At 37.4% G+C, this 20,079-nt stretch overlaps 1 protein-coding gene across 1 annotated transcript; it reads right to left on the bottom strand.

The window, feature by feature from the left end:
• Window positions 1–477: 477 nt before the first annotated feature.
• LOC131530988 (uncharacterized) lies at window positions 478–14,994 on the bottom strand. Its single transcript, XM_058761540.1, has 8 exons — window positions 14,906–14,994; window positions 11,541–11,585; window positions 10,533–10,610; window positions 10,245–10,334; window positions 6,492–6,608; window positions 5,940–6,024; window positions 2,119–2,595; window positions 478–1,472 (listed from the first exon to the last, which is right to left on the bottom strand). Exons 1-7 carry the CDS (start codon window positions 14,992–14,994, stop codon window positions 2,395–2,397), a joined length of 705 nt encoding a protein of 234 aa, XP_058617523.1. The 3' UTR covers window positions 478–1,472; window positions 2,119–2,394.
• Between the last annotated feature and the right edge of the window lie 5,085 nt (window positions 14,995–20,079).

Genomic DNA, 20,079 nt, shown 5'->3' with positions numbered 1-20,079 from the left:
AGAACCATTCAGTCAAAGGTTCTTTGAAGAACCATCTCTTCCTTACCTTTTTATAATCTGAAGAACCTTCTTTCACCACAAAGAACCTTTTGTGAAACAGATGTTAAAGGTTTTTTATGGAACCATTTAGACAAAAAGGTTCTTCTATGGCATCGTGAAGCACCTTTATTTTTAAGAGTGTAGCTGAGATATGGAATATAAAATTGCTCCACTTACCGCACCACTGACACTTTTAACTGTTTTCAGTTTTAATCGTAAAGCCAAGTCACATTGATTGCCATCTCTGCAAAATACTTGCAGACTTCCATCAGTTTTGCATGTTCAATTATCACCCAATTTAGCCTTCAATGTATCAGTACGTTTCAAAGGATTTTGGGATCCTGAATTCAGTTCACTTTTTTGAGGGACAGTTAATTAGACAGACGATAATACTACAGACCCAGAAATCTCATTCATTCTCAGTCAAGTTTGGGGCAGAACAGAATTTATTAGGGATTAAAAGGTTTAAAACATGAAAGATCCAAAAAGCAATTATGATAAAGATATAATCATTGCTCAGATATAACAAAAATCATGAAATTACTGTTAGTACAAGCAGATTCAGTTGGAAAAAATTTAACTCGACTCATTTAATCTCATCACAGTTTACACTAACACAGTTTGTTCACCAGTCTAAGAATCTCCAGTGTGAATTCTCTGGTGCTGTTTCAGTTCAGCATCTGTAATAAAGATCTTCTCACACTCAAAGCAAACATGATTCTTCACACCACTGTGTCTTTTCTGGTGTAATTTTAAAACATCCAGCCATAAAAAATTCTTCCCACACAAAGAACAAATGTTATTAGAAACACTCAATAGTGATTGATAATGGCATTCAAGTAGAAGTGTTGTATTCATCTCATTAATTGTTATGTGTAGCCATATGCGATTCAATTTCTTTATGTATTTTATCAAATCACATGAGTTTGTGAGAAACTGTTTAATTTTCCAAAAATATTTTAATATATTAATATAATGTACCACATGCTGATCAGAGGGATGTAATGCATGTAAAGTATGAAGTTTCCATATTCCAAGCTTGCCTGCTGCACTGGGGACATCACATGCATGTGCAAGTCATGAAAATTATGAAAGTAAATCTAGGAATTATTTGATTGTTAGATTTTAAATCAGCGGGTTGAGGCATCAAAAGTAACTAAGTAACTAAGCTGTTTTATGGAAAGTAACTGTAATATTATTACTGAAATCTTATTAGTAATTAGTTACACTACTAGTTACTGCAAAAATAATATTATAACAGTAACTAAATTACTAGTAACTAGTTATTGCCCAACACTGCTGAGGGCAAGTACATTTTTTGTTTGCTCTTCTTCTCAATAAAAATGTACTTTCATTCTGCGAGAGACTTTTCTTCAGTTTTGACATGTTCACTTCTTTCAGTTCTTCATTCTCCTCATTCTCTTCCATCAGATCTAAAATGAAAAAAAAAAAAAAAGTTATAGACAAACATGAGAAGGGAAAGGACATTTGCTATACAAATTTAGATGATGTTTTAATTATATATTGCAGGCATTTTCCATGAATTGAGTGCATTGATCCTAGAATTATTACTTTTAAAACATTAAAATCACAAAAATCCAATGTGTTTTCTAGTGAGAAATATTAACTACACAATTATCTAATATAATGTTAGCATTAAAAACTATACAATGTTACAACTTTAATTGTAAATCAACAAAGTGTTGATTGTATTCATCTGTCACATTTCACAGGGGAGCACGGGAACCAGGAACAAGAAGACGAGGAATTAGTAATACGGGAGTTTAATAATCAGACAGGAACACAGATCACAGGTAGGGTTGACACTTAAAGACCGACAAACACTAACTGAAAGGACTGGGGCTTATAAAGACAAGACAATCAAGGGACTAGGGAGACACACCTGGAATCAAATTAAACAATCAAAGGGAGACAGAAACTGGTCACAGGGCACACATGGGGAGCAAAACACACAAGACAGTCCAGGGGCGTGACATTACTCCCCCCTCCCGGAAGGTGCGTCCTCGCACCGTGGAACAACCTGGGGAACCATGGCGGAGGTTCAGGAGGAGGACGGACCACCGGGAGGAGGTCGGCAGACAGAGACCAAGGAGGCAACGAAGGAGGGAGGAGCCAGGGAAGTGACAGGAGGGACCCGGAGCAGGAGGAGCCTGGCAGGACCCAGGCCACAGCCACGATGATGGCCCACGGTGGAGCCGACGGAGGGAGGAGCCATGGAGGAGGAATGGCCTCCGACTCCAGGGGGCCGATCAACGGCGGCGGAGCAGGTGGTGGAGGAGCCCGAGGCGGAGACGGAGAGCCGACGAGCCAGGGGGATGCCGAGGATCCGGGGGGCTAAGGTGGAGCCGAGTGCTCTGGCGACCGAGGCGAAGGCGGAGCTCCGGAGATCCGCGGCGGAGCCGGAGCGACTGAGGACCAAGGTGGAGTTGGCGGGAGGAAGGAGCCCAACTGAGCCGGTGGGACGGAGCGACAAGGTATCTCCAATTCACACTGTATATTCTTCAGTCCAATGCAAAGCAGCTTCACTCCTGAATCCTGCAGATTATTATTGTTCATGTTCAGTTCTTTCAGATTGGTATCTGATCCAAGAACAGCAGCCAGAGCTGAACAGCTTTTGTCTGTTAAGTTACAATCATTTAACCTACAAGAATAAATCAGATAAAATATATAACTGTAAAAGGCAAGTTTTGAAAACATGTCTCAACTGCATTAACACATTGAACAAATATCTATCAAAGCACCTGACAGTGCTAGCTGTGTTAAAACTAGGGGTGTCAACGTTAACGCGTTAACGCATGCGATTAATCAAAAAATTAACGCAAATTAATCGCTTGATAAGGTTTGACCCCAACTTCTTCCCGTCTTCACAGCGCGGAAAGTTATCTATCATTGGCCGTTTCTCAAACAGAAGGCTGCATCCTCCGGAGGTCGCATTTGTAGGCTGCATACATCATCAAGCCTGGTTTATTTCAGTTAACTGAGCATTACATTTGCGAGTCATAAGCATATTACAATAATTTACACTTAACTAAGAATAATGGTCAAATTTATAACTATTAATATTCTAAAATAAGATCTTTTTTATGACGTATGCAGCCTACAAATGCGGCCTCCGAAGGATGCAGCCTTCTGTTTGAGAAACGGCCATTGTGTGATGAGGGTACAGTGAACCAGTGTTGCCAGGGTGACGGCACAAGTGGGCTATTTTGAAAATACAGATGCGGGAAAAATTACAGAGCCGTTTTGAGCTACTTTTTTAATTTACCGCAGCCGCCCAAAGTGTATATAGACAAATAAAAATGAAAAAGATCCTTTTACTAATGTGTATTATACTTGGAATGTATCCCTGGCAACTTAAGAACGGAGAGGCGGTTGTAACATCACAAACAACGTGAGTTTCAGCCACAGCATACATGGCTTTTACACAGCAGAAATAAACATGACAACAGCCACTATAGATTATATAAGATAATAAACACACGATTACGATAGGATATGGTCTGTATATGATTTTTTTTTAGATTAATGTGTACATCTGAAATGCTAATTTGTGCAGCGATATAAAAAGCTATAAATAGCATATTTTAACAACAGTAAACGACCAAATTCCACATGTGATCGTAAAAGCACGTTATTACAAACACTCGATGGTGGTTTGAAGTGAGTTCGAGTAAAAGTGTACTATTAATCTCATAAATTGTCTTATGAAGCATGATGCTAATATTAGCTCTAATGCAGCTGCAGAACAGGTCCAATTCTTCTTTATAATGCATTTTGTCATAATACTTCACGTAAGGTCGCAAGAAATGTTTGTTGTATTTATTTAGAAATACTTTTGATAATAGTTGGGAAAATGTATCATGGGATTGAAGCGATGTGGCTTGGTAAACGTTTTATTGCCAGTTTAAAGGCTGATAATGGCTGAATAAAAACAAAATAATAATGATAAAAGAATAAGGATTATGTCTCATACCTGGCGGAAGTGTGAAAGGTTCTGTTTCCTTAAACTAGTTTGTAGTTTTAGCAACACTGTAAATTATGCCATTGTGTGCTAAACATGCTAGAATAATGGTCAAACATGCTAGTAACACTTACTAAGTACTAAAGCATGTTATTAATACCATGACACAGGAAGTTGTTGTAACTCATGCATACAATGTCTTATCTGCCCCAAACTTCACACCTTTTATAATAGCCCTGGCCTAAACACATCAAAAGGCCAATATTCAGTTAAAATTATAGCGCCACCTGCTGGTGACAGGAAATGACTTGTTTCACACTAACTTAAACACACAATGTCTGATCTGCCCCAAACTTGACATATTTGATAAGAGTCCTGGCCTTAACACATCTGAAGGCCAATATTCAGTTATAAAAAAAAGAAGAAGAAAAATAAAAACATTAAAGGGATAGTTCACCAAAATAAATAAATATATATAAAATATATTCTGTCATCATTTACTCACCCTCATGTTGTTTCAAACCTTTATTTTGTGGAACATTAAAGAAGGTATTTTGAAGACTGTTGGTAACGAAATTGTTTTTTTTTTTTGTTACCAATTACTTTCATTGTATGAACAAAAATACTTAGATGTTTCTAAAATGATTTTATTTTATGTTCCATAGTTTATGATAGGCAGCTGCAGCCTAAATGTTTGTGTAATAAATTCTATGTTGAATCAAATAAAATATTTATTTCTAAAGCTACAATTTGCAACTTGATACTTTATCATTCAACACAAAAATAGCTTTAAATAATCTTTTGTGGGTATTTTCAGAGTCAAATTAATTTTAATTAATTAATTATTATTATAAAAAAAAAAATTTCTCCTGGGCTAAGCCCTGGATATCTACTCATCCTAGAACCGCCCCTACCTCCAGCCTTTTGTTGTTGTTGTTGTTGTTGTTATTTATACATTTTTTTTGGCTAGTAGAAGTTATGAATGGCCGGTAACTTAAATATAGTAGCCAAATTGGCAGGTGGATGAAAAAGTTAAATTCAAACCCTGATTACATGTATACATTATGTACATAAATAAACTTGTACACTATACCACTATACTTTGTGTATTTCATTTTTGGTGTAGGGTCCTAAAATGAAGGTCGCTCAAGTGCAAGTTAACCACTGTCAACAGTTGAAAATTCTAGAACACCAGCATGAACTAAAACGTATTTATACACAGTAAGTAAAATTATTAACCTAGTTAAATGACTAACCAGTGTTTTTTTCCTATATGTATTGAACACTAAGGATTAAACACCACTGTTTAAATTTCATAATTACTCTGGACTCAATGTAATGCTTGCTAGTCACAGTCAGCTGCATGCTTTCTACTCTGAAAAGACTGTTATGAAATGAAAGGACCCCACCTCATACACAGACTTGCTGACAGTCCAAATAAGGCTATTCATATAGCAGTCCAATAAAGGCTACACAACAAATAAGCTGGGCACTCAAGGTAGAGCCTCTTTTAGATGAAAGCCTTTACTTTGTTACATTCTACTGTCTTTGTCTAAGAAGTCGACTATTACCAGAAATGTGGTAGATAAACGTGAACACTTCAGAATGCAACTAGACCCTGAAGCCAACTATGACACTCAAACAGATGCTGATTGACAATATCAAAAATCATTATGTAGCTAATTACACAGTTAAAGGTGTTACTTGATAGTTTCTGAGGTAATTTATGGGGTTACAAGCGATTACATCTGTCCCTATTTGATAACAGCAAATTCCAAAGGAAAACATTGCAAATATTGATTAACTGTCATTTAAAAAAAATAAATAAATAAAAATGAACATTTAATAACCTATTTGTTTTACTATAATAAACGATACTAATAATACTACTAATAATAGTATAAATGATTTTCCCTACCTTGAAGATCCATAGGAGATTTTCATTGAAATTCTTGCGGAAGCGGTAATTCTGGAAGTCTGAGCCAGATTTGTTATATGGAACCCTGTTAGAAAAATACATTTGGCCACTGTTCAAAGTAAATTTAAATAAATTATAATGTTTCCAGAAATTTACTATAGAGATCTTTTGGAAAGAGAATGTCCAATAGCCAAAGTCAATTTTCCCCACTCTTATGAGAAATCAAATAACACATGCCATCCTCTTGAATCTTTTTGCTAATGTGGTACCAAGCATGATTAATAGTTTAACTATTAATATTTAATTATAGAAATGCTCAAACATATATTGAATTACTATAATTACACTTTTACAAGGCGGTGAATTTTATTTTCAATGAATTCAGTCGATATGACATTTTCATTGTTTGCGTCCAAAGGCACATGTACATCATAGTTAAAAACCAAGATGCCTGTTATGGCATATTCAGTCAATTATACATCTTGACGTTGTATTTTCGATACATTGTGAATTAAACAGTTAAAGGTAAACTGTGGTATATTATGTTCCTACCTGTTGAGAAGAAAAGATGCCAGTTCCACATCACTCTTCATTCCCTTCTGTGCTTTCAGAGTCTGCCACCGTGTAAATTCTGCACCGATATTTACTGTGGTCTTCTGTCCCTTGTCACTAAATCACAGAAGAAAAGATGATATCACATGGTACCTAACTGCATTTTAGGTTAACCCAGTCTTGTCTGTCTTGTCCCTGTTCAATGTTTCTTTGCTTGTTTTGTGTCTGAGCACATGGCTCTGTCTCTGTTTGTGTTTGCCATGTGCTCCTCTTGTCCCACCTCCTTGTTTCCCCAGTCACGCCCCCTTGTTTAGTCCTTGTCTAGTCCTCATTTGCTTGATTGTGTTCACCTGATCCTCATGTGCTCTGCTCCTTTATATTGTGCTCCTTTCCCTTGTGTCTTTGCTGGTTCGTTTTGATGTTTGCCCGTTTCTTGCTCCAGAATTTATCCTTTGATCTTGCTCTAGCTATTGTAATCTCTTATCTAGTTGTTTTTTTAATCTCTTATCTAGTTATTTCATAACCTCGTTTTCTTTTTGTCTTCTCTAGTTCTGTCTAGTTCTTGTTTTTGATTTTGTGTATTGTAATCTAGTTTTGTTTCTCTTTTAATTTACCCGCAGTTTTCTGCAGTTCCAGTTCCTTTTTGTATCTTGGTGTTTTGTTTTTCCTGTTTATTTCTTTGGCTAGTTTTGGTTATTTATTGCTTCTGCTTTTGTTCTCTTTTGTTTTCAATTGTCTGTCTTGTGTCGTGTTGTCTTTAGTCTCGTCTTGTTTGTTATCATGATTTGTCCTGTCCTGCCCTTACCCAGATTCCCTGGCCTCTGACCCCTACTGCCTGGAAGCAGCTCTCCATTCTCACGTGTCAAGTCTCTGGTTCTGTGAATCCTTACTTGGTGGCTAGATTGGTGCGACCATTGAGTTTTACTTCAAGTTACGGGTTCCTTGTGTTCCTGCCTAGTCCGTCCTCTGGAGCTTCCTCCCCCGTGCTCGAGTCCGTTGCTGTCTCAGTGGTCATCCCTCCTGCCCGTATTGTGCCATCTGCCCTGCCCCTCTTTTTGGATCATTTCACACCTCCATTCTCCCTGCTGTTCTAATCTACGTCTTTTTAATAAAATGCCCTTGTCTGCTCATTTGCATCTGAGTCCCATTTCTTGCAGATCCCTGACATAACAAACCAGCCGACTCAGGACCCAGCAATGAGCATCCGTATTGTTCCTCCCAGTACCTCCAAGGAGAGACTGGCACTCCAACGGGCAGTGGCATCGCTCTGCCAGCAGGGCTGGGAGGTGGGCTCATTTGCCCAGTTCTTCTGGACCATGGCAAAGGGCTTGGAGTACCCAGACTCAACTCTAAAAGAGGCTTTTAATCTCTGCTTGGATGGCCCCTACCATAATGGGAAATGGAGCAACTAAGAGGCCTAGATTATTGGACCTTTTCCAAGTATTTGCACCATCGCAAGGACTGGCAGGTCCTTACACCGCCAGAGTCAGCCTGCAGAGACTATGTCACCCTCCCCCCTCATGTCGAGTCAAGTTCAAGACCCTCTTCAGTCCCCTATGTTAAAGCGTAGACTGAGGAAGAGAGCAGCTAAGACTGCCGTATCTGTTTCCGAGTCCACGGAGTTAACTGCAGTCAGTGTAGAAGCGATCACTGCAGAGGATCCTAGGTCCGTTCCAGTTATCCCTGAGTCTCTCCAGTCATCCCAGAGCTAGACTGCAGCTACCAACCTGCCTGGCTAGACTGGTGCGGCCATTGAGTTTTACTTCAAGCTACAGGTTCCCTGTGTTCCTGCCTAGTCCGTCGTCTGGAGCTGCCTCCCCCATGCTCGAGTCTGTTGCCATCTCGGACTGTCTCAGTGGTCATCCCTCCTGCCCGTATTGTGCCGTCTGCCCTGCCCCTCTTTTTGGACTGTTTCACACCTCCATTCTTCCCTGCTGTTCTAGTCTGTCTTGTTAATAAAACGCCCTTGTCTGCTCATTTGCATCTGGGTCCCATTTCTTGCAGATCTGACAATAACGGCTTGTGTATGTCAGGACCTCTTCACGTAAAGCCACAATAAGCCCAGGGAGCAAACTTGTCAATCCATCTTGATGAATTATGCAGAGAAACGTAAACCGGTGAACTCTGACCAATAAGAGCACAGTTCTACTCCCGTCACTTGCATAAGCAAAGTTCAGTACGCTTTGCAATGTTGCATTGTGAAAGTGTACCGAACCGAGAAGAATGAATGCCACTACCTTGGCCCAAAATGCATCAGCAAGACTCTTAATGGGCCTATGTAAATTTACCCATATCACTCCTGTCTTAGCTTCTCTGCATTGGCTGCCTGTGCATTTTAGAGTGGAGTTTAAAATCCTTGTTTTTGTCTTTAACCTTTTCACACGTGAGTTTAAAATATTCTAGCTAAGCCCCCAGCGTGAGTTTCAGGCGACCATTATTTTAGAATGTATGCCCTTGTTTCCATGGCAACGTGTCATGCTTGTCATGTGACACACCACAGCCACAATAACGCTGTATGACACATGGATCGCTTTTATTTAGTTTTTCCTTTTTTTTTTTTTATTATTATTCACAAACATAATCACTATATCATGAAATATCTGATATTCCGATTCTGAAATATGTGCAAGTAAATGTATTGGGTAGTTTAAACACTTTTATAATGACCGTGTTAGTTGATCTATAGCGGGAGATATGGCGCCGCCATGTTTGTCCGCACTGAATCCGAGCTTTGAGATTTACAACACGCAAATTCATCCTCTCCTCCCGAAACACGTTAAAGTAAGTCTCCAGTAAACTGGGAGAAGAGCAGAGTAAATTTAAAAGTTATCTACACAATCTTTATATGATATCAATAAAACATGTCGTCAGATTATATTTGTAAGGATCGTTATTGCTGCTTCCATAGACATCAGCGCATATTTTACAAACTATAAATGTATGGTTTTGCTAGTACTTATGTGTATTTAACTGTCTGGAACCTAAAATAAGCATTATATGGTTGAAAACACTGAATATTTGTGATAATATGACGCTCAGCGCGTCCTATGGTCCGATCTGGCTTCGCGCCAGCCATTGGAGAAAGCAGATTTGAATTCAGCAGTTGATGACGTGACGCACTGAACGTTCTAATCACACCGGTGTGATCGTATGCTTCAAGGACCAGCCAAGACTGATCACACCGGTGTGATCATGCGCGTTAAAGGGTTAAGTCTTTAAACAACTTAGCTCCCTCATATTTATCCGAACTGCTTTCCTTACATAACCCCTCTCGAGCTCTTAGATTGCTCACTGTTCCTAGAGTTAAATTAAAGAAAAGGGGTGAATGTACCTTCGCTGTTGTAGGCCCTAAACTCTGGAATAGCCTACCAGTTCATGTTAGATCTGCTCCTACTTTACAGGTTTTTCTCTACTCAAAACGCATTACTTCTCCATCCCTTTCAATGTCCCTTGATGTTCCATCTCTGTATTTGATTTTTGATGACAATTCTGGTTTTATTTCTTATGTTTTGTTATATATTTTAAATGTTGATATAATTTGGTTTTTAGCTGTGATTTTATTTATTTGCTTTTTCATTTTTCCATTTTTTATTTATTTATGTTCTATTTACTAATTTTATTTGATGCTGTAAAGCACATTGGTCAGCTGCTGCTGTTGTAAATAGTGCTACATAAATAAATTAAACTTGAAACTTAAGTTCTATTGCAGATTACACAGTAGATAAATTAGCTAATGCAAAACACATTAACTACCTTTTGGTAGATGATGGTTTTCTCTCACTGAAGTTTGGTCCTTCACTCTTCACAGACACAGAGCTGAACACACGTGAGCCTGATCTTACACTAAAGACACACAGAACAGAAAGAAACAAATAAACATGTTATTAAAGGTTTAGTCCCATTGCATAAGGTTTAGTGGGGCAAATAGTAATTAAATACAATATAGCACTTAGCACTGCGTTTCATTTAGTTAAATTCTATTGCAGATTACACAGTAGAGAAATTAGCTAATGCAATACTAATGCAAAACACATTAACTACCTTGGTTTTTTCTCACTGAAGTTTGGTCCTTCACTCTTCACAGACACAGAGCTGAACACACGTGAGCCTGATCTTACACTAAAGACACAAAGAACAGAGAGAGAAAAATAAAATAAAATAAAATAACTGAGGTACCCACTAAGTTAAGAGATTAATGTTGCAAATGGTAATTAAATACAGTTTTACTAAACTACAATCGTGTATTATTTTTATTCCAACAGTTGAAGAAGAAACTAGCAAACAGCAATATAATGCTAATTTTGGCATTGTACACATTTGTGACCCTTTGTGACCCAGCTAAAGTCTTTTTTTTTTTTTGTGATTTACTGTTTTCTACACAAAATCATCCTTCATAAGGTAAAGAACATTCTGTGAAAATTTAACCTCCATATCTTTAATATTGACTGAGTAAGGCTGAAAGATTGAAATTATAGTGAAATTAATGGTTGAAATCCAACTTTGACGCTTGTTATCTCATAATTAGATTTTGAGACTTTAGCCTGGATATCACAGAGAGGGTCACATTTGTTATCTCAACATGTTTGATATTGGTTTAGAGGCCACGAGTAGCTTTGTCTAAAATGAAACTTTGACATTACCACCACCAAACCAGGGCTCGCAAAATCGCTAGCCCGACGTCCTGGGACTATTGTGTTTTCCAATCGGGCTACCAAAATGTTTCACCACCCTGCTCGACGGGCTATCTTAAAATACAGGGCTCCCGCAGGTCCTTAAAAACTCTTCAATTTAGTTCTATCAAACTTAAGGCCATAAAACGTTTTAAATACGTTAAATGGTATAAGAAATGTCTTAATTATCATTTCTAGAGGTCTTACAGTTGGGGACGGAAAGACAAGAATGGCGATACAGCTGGATTAAACTTCAAAATGCAATTGAATAAATATGAGTTTCAAGTCAAAACGCGGCGCAGATGTCTTTATGGGAATGTATGTGAAGGTAACCGACTGTCCTCAGAAACGTGTCGTTGGCATTTTTATTTCATCTTACCTAGAATGCCTGTTAAAGCAGCGTTTATGAGCGCGGATGGTGCTGCTTTGTGTTCAGTCTCTAACGGGGAAACCGCTATATTAAGCCGCACCTAAAGTGCCACCTCGTGGCAGAGAATGAATTTGCATTTCCAATAAGCCTTTCTTGCTGTTTATGGTCAGATCAATGCAAATATCGATCCATGTTTTTAAGCAGCAAACACAGAGTTGTAAATGAGAAAGAAGTTAATGTGCTTTCTAAAAATCTCAACAATTAGACATTAATATTTATGTTTAATTTTATATAATAATTTATATGCTTGATTTATCCCTTTTCATAAAAATGGTCTAAATCTGAAATGCTGTTGTATAACATTTTTGTTTTGTGAAAACCTGTATCTGAACTGTAAATCATGTAATTTTATGGCTTAATACTGTATGTTACTATAGACATGGTCCAACCCCGCTCACACTGTGTTCATTTTACTTCTGCAGCTCTTAAAATGCCTTAAATTATCTGCAGATACTTTGTAAATAGTGAAATACATTTCCTTCCTTCATATTTGTTGATATTTGTGTATTGAAAATATTTCTGATTGACAATACTCCTATCTGATTTTCTATTAAAAAAAAAAAAAAGGTATTTTTTTTATTTTTATTTGGGCTAGTTAAATAAATTTTCGGGCTACCAAAACCTGAAGAGTACCTGCCCGAAGGGCTACCAGGGATTTTGAAAATTTGCGAGCCCTGCAAACTGTCCTAGAGTCTTAAAACTTAAGAGTATACTAGGCAAATTTGTTTTTTTCTTGGTATACTTCCTTCTCTCCGATTGCTTTTTGGGAACCATAGTGGCTTATAAGATCATGCCTCAACCTCAATACATCCTCCTTCAAACTTGTAAACAGTTTTGTATTTCCACATATTTACCTTGTCTGAAATAATGTTCAAAATCCTTTTGTTAAGAGCTTTCTTCACTTACATAAATACTCTATAATGATGTATGTGTCTAGTATAAATGCAATCTGGACACAATAAATCTGCCATATTGGCATTATCACGTTACCAAAGATATCAGACATGCCACTGTTCCCCACCACATATCCACAGGCTAAACACTTCAGAATTTTAACAAAAGTAGTAGGCTGTGGTTGAATTGTAAAAAAAAATTCAGGGGGGATGGTGGGGCAGGGGTCCTGTAGCCAACTTTACACAATGTTTTACAAAATTTGCCTAATCTTTAAAGGTCCCATGGCATGAAAATTTCACTTTATGAGGTTTTTTAACATAAATATGAGTTCCCCTAGCCTGCCTATGGTCCCCCCCAGTGGCTAGAAATGGTGATAGGTGTAAACCGAGCCCTGGGTATCCTGCTTCGCCTTTGAGAAAATGAAAGCTTAGATAACCCAATTTGTAATCTTCCCTTTATGTCTTCCACCCTGCCCCGCCTCTCTCCTCCTCATTAGCATTTAAAGCTACAGACACAGAAATGGCACGTCCTAATGAAAGGTCATTGTGGGACTGGCTCGTAGTGGCTGAAATTCTGCAACAAAGCTGAATTTTGGGAAAGAGACTTAGACCACTTAGGCCTATATAAAAGCATCCAAAAAGCAGCATGTCATACATTTTATGTAACAAAAAATAAGCTTTCTTAAATGAACTATGATTTATAAGCTGTTTTTCTTCTGGGGCCTTAAATGGGAGGATTTTTTTGTCAATAATTAATCAATATATTGCTGTATGTGTTTTTGTGCTGGTACCTTGACTGATTTAGGGCTGTCATGGATGAATAAATATAACAAACTGCCAGTAGGTGGCAGCAAGTCCCTTTTTTAATAAATGATTCACTGAATCATTCCATCATTCGTTCAAAACGGCTGATTAAGTTAGAAACAAAGCAAGTGACCGTCTTTATGAATCGATTATTAATCATTGGCTCACTTGATTAATTCAAAAACATTACATATGATCATTTACAAACTAAATTAGATCATTTTAATATTTAATTTGCATGATAAGTTTTACACAACATTATTAATCTAAAGGGGACGGTAAGAGGGGATGGTGGTTTTACAGAGAGGATGTTTGTTATACATTTTTTCAACAAGGGATATGCCATTCCCCCACATCCCCGCTCAATTTGAGCTCAGGTAGTAGGTCATCTAGGTATGTTTCATCTTAATACCACATATTCTGACTTATGGAATCATATACTAAACTCCGCAAATAAAGAAAAAAAAGAAAGAAAAGCCACTTTTTCAGGATATTGTATTTTAAAGATAATTAAGGTCACAGTGACAATATCTTAGGACATTAAAGAGACCTTAATACTGACTCTGAAAAACACCTGAATTAACCTGATGCCCAGGCTCACTGATCACCTGCTTGAACATGTCATAGTCCAGCTGCAGGGAGGCATGAGGAGTGCAGATGTTGCCAGAGCAATAAACCGCAATGTCTGTACTGGACAAACTCTAGAAGATGGTGCCTGCAGCTAAATCGTCCATCTATCTAGAATCTAGAGAGATGGGGGATTTCATTCGCACAACCCTCACAGTGCATTATGAGTATTCTCTAGCAGCTGAGTCTACGTCGGTTGTACACTCATTATTGCGGTGCATGTTGAGATTGAATAAGTGCACTCAATAATGTCTGCTATCGTTTTGGAAACCACTACAATTGGCTTTTCCCTTAAATAGTGCTAGCTAGCTATTTAAGGGTAAAGGCAGCAATTTCAGACTCAGCTGTGATCTTGCTCTTTGGGGTAATCAGAGATATACTGCCACCCAAAAGTTTGGGATCAGTAAGATTTTTAATATGTTTTAAAGAAGTTTCTTCTGCTCAACAAGGCTGTATTTATTTGATCAAAAATACAGAAAAAAAACTGTTATTTTGTGAAATATTCTAAATAACAGTTTTCTATATTAATATACTTTAAAATATCATTTATTTCTGTGATCAAAGCTGAATTTTCAGCATCATTACTCCAGTCTTCAGTGTCAGGATCCTTCAGAAATCATTCTAATATGCCGATTTATAATCAATGTTGGAAACCATTGTCCTGCTTCATATTTTTTTGGGGACCTGTGATATTTTTATTTTATTTTAGGATTCTTTGATTAATAAAAAGTTAAAAAGAATAGCATTTATTTAAAAAAGAAATGTTGTGTTACAATATACAATGATATTCAAAAGTTTGGGGTCAGCATTTTTTTCTTTCTTTTCATTTTATAAAGAAATTAATACATAAATATACACACACACTTAACAGAAAATATTTATATTTCAGTTGTGATACCCACACACACACACTTAACAGAAAAAACAAACAAACAAAAAAAGATATTTCAGTTGTGTTTAAAATGGTTCTCCGAAAACAGACGGTCTTACCTTTGTTCCTCTGAAAGACTCATCTCAGACAGAGAGTCCTTGCCTTCCTCCTCTGACATTTTGGCAGCAAAGTCAGTCAGTCCAAACATTTTAGCACTATTTGTGTTGGCGAAGACAATCAGAATGACTGTATATTACAAAGACGAACAGGACGAATAATAAAAATGAAGAACACTGTGTTAACAAACTGTAAAAAAATAAACCTAGCTACATACAAATATTGTATGGAAGAAGAGTGGAGAAAAACTTGAATCTTTCTGTTTTAGCACTCGTCATTTTCAAACAGTTTGTCTGATAAATTTGTTGCTACTTCTTGATCGTCCGTTATATGCTACTTCAGGAACAGGCATATTGGACCTAATTGACCCTTACATCGCCTACATGACACATATACTTTCTTGCAGAAAAAACAACTAAAAATCAAAGTATTAAAACTTACTTTAACCTTTAGGTTTGGTAATCATGCTGTCTAATCAGCATCTTGATATGCCGCACCTGTGAGGTGGATGGAGTATCTCGGCAAAGGAGAAGTACTCACTAACACAGATTTAGACAGATTTGTGAACAATATTTGAGAGAAATAGGCCTTTTGTGTACATAGAAAAAGTCTTAGATTTTTGAGTTCAGCTCATGAAAAATGGGGGCAAAAACATAAGCATTGCATTTATAATTTTGTTCAGTGTAGTACCATTAACATCAGTCAAAAAATAATCTTATCATTAGAATCTCCTATATTAGGCGGCTGCATATATGAAAAAAAAACACCTAACCCTAAAAAAATTCTAACAAAAGGTTTCTCAGCTGTTTTTTGTAGTATTAGGTGTCCTTAATAACATACTAAAAGTTTACCAAAGTTTGACCACTAGAAAGGTGTAATTTTCAAGATGGTGTCCAAGATGGGCAGGAAGCCCTTAAAATATCCTAACTCCTTCATTATTTGACCTAGCCAAGTAATCTTGGTGTCTAACCCCATGTTTTCTGGGTCTATGAATCCACTGGACTTGTCTAAATTGCACTGACATGATTACATACACTACAGGTGCATCTCAATAAATTAGAATGTCGTGGAAAAGTTTATTTCAGTAATTCAACTCAAATTGTGAAACTCGTGTATTAAATAAATTCAATGCACACAGACTGAAGTAGTTTAAGTCTTTGCTTCTTTTAATTGTGATGATTTTGGCTCAAATTTAACAAAACCCACCAATTCACTATCTCAACAAATTAGAATATGGTAACATGCCAATCAGCTAATCAACTCAAAACACCTGCAAAGGTTTCCTGAGCCTTCAAAATGGTCTCTCAGTTTGGTTCACTAGGCTACACAATCATGGGGAAGACTGCTGATCTGACAGTTGTCCAGAAGACAATCATTGACACCCTTCACAAGGAGGGTAAGCCACAAACATTCATTGCCAAAGAAGCCGGCTGTTCACAGAGTGCTGTATCCAAGCATGTTAACAGAAAGTTGAGTGGAAGGAAAAAGTGTGGAAGAAAAAGATGCACAACCAACCGAGAGAACCGCAGCCTTATGAGGATTGTCAAGCAAAATCCATTCAAGAATTTGGGTGAACTTCACAAGGAATGGACTGAGGCTGGGGTCAAGGCATCAACAGCCACCACACACAGATGGGTCAAGGAATTTGGCTACAGTTGTCGTATTCCTCTTGTTAAGCCACTCCTGAACCACAGACAACATCAGAGGCGTCTTACCTGGGCTAAGGAGAAGAACTACTGGACTGTTGCCCAGTGGTCCAAAGTCCTCTTTTCAGATGAGAGCAAGTTTTGAATTTCATTTGGAAACCAAGGTCCTAGAGTCTGGAGGAAGGGTGGAGAAGCTCATAGCCCAAGTTGCTTGAAGTCCAGTGTTAAGTTTCCACAGTCTGTGATGATTTGGGGTGCAATGTCATCTGCTGGTGTTGGTCCATTGTGTTTTTTGAAAACCAAAGTCACTGCACTCGTTTACCAAGAAATTTTGGAGCACTTCATGCTTCCTTCTGCTGACCAGCTTTTTAAAGATGCTGATTTCATTTTCCAGCAGGATTTGGCACCTGCCCACACTGCCAAAAGCACCAAAAGTTGGTTAAATGACCATGGTGTTGGTGTGCTTGACTGGCCAGCAAACTCACCAGACCTGAACCCCATAGAGAATCTATGGGGTATTGTCAAGAGGAAAATGAGAAGCAAGAGACCAAAAATGCAGATGAGCTGAAGGCCACTGTCAGAGAAACCTGGGCTTCCATACCACCTCAGCAGTGCCACAAACTGATCACCTCCATGCCACGCCGAATTGAGGCAGTAATTAAAGCAAAAGGAGCCCCTACCAAGTATTGAGTACATATACAGTAAATGAACATACTTTCCAGAAGGCCAACAATTCACTAAAAATGTTTTTATTTTATTTTATTGGTCTTATGAAGTATTCTAATTTGTTGAGATTGGTGGGTTTTTGTTAAAAGTGAGCCAAAATCATCACAATTAAAAGAACCAAAGACTTAAACTACTTCAGTCTGTGTGCATTGAATTTATTTAATACATAATTTGAGTTGAATTACTGAAAGAAATGAACTTTTCCACGACATTCTAATTCATTGAGATGCACCTGTATATTGAGTTTTTGGCTCAAGATCTGCATTTAAAGTCACACCAGAGGTGTTCAGCTTGGATTAGAACTTGGCTTTCTGCAGACCAGTCAAGTTCTTCCACACTGACTAAATCAATCATTTCTTTTTGAACCTTGTCTTATACACAGAGGCATTGTCATGTTAGAGTAGAAAAGGGTCCTGTCCAAACTGTTGCTTTAAAATTAGAAGCACACAATTCCCTAGAATATCATTATATGCTTAAACATTAAGATTTGTACTCATGGAAATTACTAAAGTAGTCAAACCTGTTCATTAGAAGGGGGTGACCCAATACTTTTGGCAATATAGTGTACTTATGGAATACATGATTTTGTGAGATTACTGTAAGGTTTTATCATTGTTTGGGGTGAACCAGAGATGTAAACGATTTAGCCTATATCATGTAACTCCTACTCAGTATGTGTTTTTGGACACATAGCCTTTTTTTGCTAAAACACAGACTTGACATTCAATGTAAAAGTTATTGCACCCAAAATTATCTTAAATTGGAGTTGTATAACTTTGATCATGAACAACTCTGAATTAGCCCAAACAGATGCCTGTGTGTGAACCCTCTAAAATGGTCACTCATTTCAATTTTAATGAGGTAATACATATGTAATGCATCCTCTATAGATGTTTTTGAGTATAAAGGTGGCATTATACTAAACCCAACAAAACTAAATTCACAATTTTCAGCAATTCAGAAGATGGTGGAACAGAATACTGACATTTGATATTGCTTGCCTCATTGAAATTTTGAAATGTTGTTGGCAGCACAGTGTATACCATTTATAAAAATAAAAACACAAAAAAATAAAAGGGGTTAGCGGTACTGAACCTTCACGTGGCAGCCCTGTTTTGACTAATTTTACAGTACCACACAGTTCTAATGAATTTATTCTTTATTGTAATCAAAAGAATGGGTATGAACCACAGAAACCACCAACACTAGGCAAAACGATATGAGAAAGGAGAAATATGCAATTACTTAAGGGAAATTGTACTTATTTTTTTGCATAAATATGCTTGTAACCAATTGCTTTAAAATATATAACAATAATTAATTGTACTTGTAATCACTTATCTATCATACAAATATGCTAATTAGAATATTACATGGCCAAAACATGTATCAGGCACCAGTATTCCTGGTCTAGAAGGAATACAAAGGAGTAATGGTCATTTTAAAATGGATGCTGCTCGTGTTAGCGTGTGTTTAGCAATTTTTAAGTTAATGTGCAATCGGAGCCTAAATAACGAAGTGATAAGAAGAAGAATATTGAGAAGAAGGAGAGCACGATTTCCTCCAGCGCAGAATTGTGACGTCTGACGCATTTCAATGACGAAAAAAATCGCATGAAATGTGACATGGCCATTCAGACTGAAGTCGCATTGCAAAACATCGGATATATATCCGATTTAGGACTACATATGAAAGTGGCCTGGCCTGATTTGAAAAAAATCGGATTTGTGCTGTTCAGACTGTCATAAGAAAATCAGATATGGGTCACATTTGGCAAAAAAGTCGGATTTGGGCCACTTTAGTTTGCATTTGTAAGGTTTGTAGCTATTATTTTAGCATCTTTTACCGTGTATGAAGATCACAGCATCATCCGCATACATCTGTACATTAAGTTCAGGACAGACATCTGGTAGATTGTTAATGTACACTGAGAATAATAAAGGTCCAAGAATTGAGCCCTGCGGAACTCCAACATGATTGCTAAGGCAGGAAGATGTTACAACATCTATAGTGACACATTGTGTTCTCTTAGATAAGTATGACTGAAACCATGATATAACATCTGTGGAAAAGTTAAAGTATGTGAGCTTGGTCAGAAATACTTGATGGTGTACTGTGTCAAATGCCTTCTTAAGGTCTAAAAATACGGCTCCTACACAGGGATTCGTATCCAGTAAAGACTTGATCTTTTCCACAAAAAAGCAGTTTGCTGACTCTGTGAAGTGGTTGGGCCGGAAACTGAACTGCATTCGATGCAGTGGGGCGAAACCTTTATCCAGATGTTTAATCAATTGATTTGCTATCCACTTTTCAGCAACTTTAGGGACTATTGGCAGAATGCTAATTTGTCGGTAGTTGGCGACCTGTGTTTTTGACCCAGATTTAAGGATGGGTGTAACAATGGCCTCTTTCCAAGACAATGGAACTTCTTTTTGACTGATTAACCATAACAGTAATAGGTTGTACCAAGGCATCGGTATGAGTTTTTAAGAAGTTATTGTCTATACCATGAACATCCTTGGCTTTGGAATTTTTGAAAGTATCAATGATCTTTACTACCTCTGTCTCTGTTATATTTTGTATCTGAAAGATGGGCTGACCTTCATTTATAGGGTGAGGTAAAATAGTAGAAGGAGCGAGGGGCCTTGTTATTTCAGATATACTGTCTATAAAATTGTTATTAAACATGTTTGCTACAATCGTAGGATCTTTAATCAAGGCATTATTTACAACTAGATTAAGGGCTTTGGTTTCCTTTTTATTTTGTTTACCTAATAGTTTATTTAAAATTTGCCATGTTTTTT

This window comes from Onychostoma macrolepis, chromosome 22, assembly GCF_012432095.1.
Source record: "Onychostoma macrolepis isolate SWU-2019 chromosome 22, ASM1243209v1, whole genome shotgun sequence".
Taxonomy (NCBI): domain Eukaryota; kingdom Metazoa; phylum Chordata; class Actinopteri; order Cypriniformes; family Cyprinidae; genus Onychostoma; species Onychostoma macrolepis.
Note: the sequence above shows the minus strand (reverse complement) of the source record. Positions and strands in the feature narration are given on the sequence as shown.

Coding starts and splice junctions, on each gene's coding strand:
- LOC131530988 (XM_058761540.1), bottom strand. CDS start 14,994: ATGTTTGGACTGACTGACTTTGCTGCCAAAATGTCAGAGGAGGAAGGC. Junction 6,025..6,491: donor GCATCTTTTCTTCTCAACAG/GTAGGAACATAA, acceptor TTTTTCTAACAG/GGTTCCATATAACAAATCTG. Junction 2,596..5,939: donor ATCTCCTATGGATCTTCAAG/GTAGGGAAAATC, acceptor AATAATCTGCAG/GATTCAGGAGTGAAGCTGCT.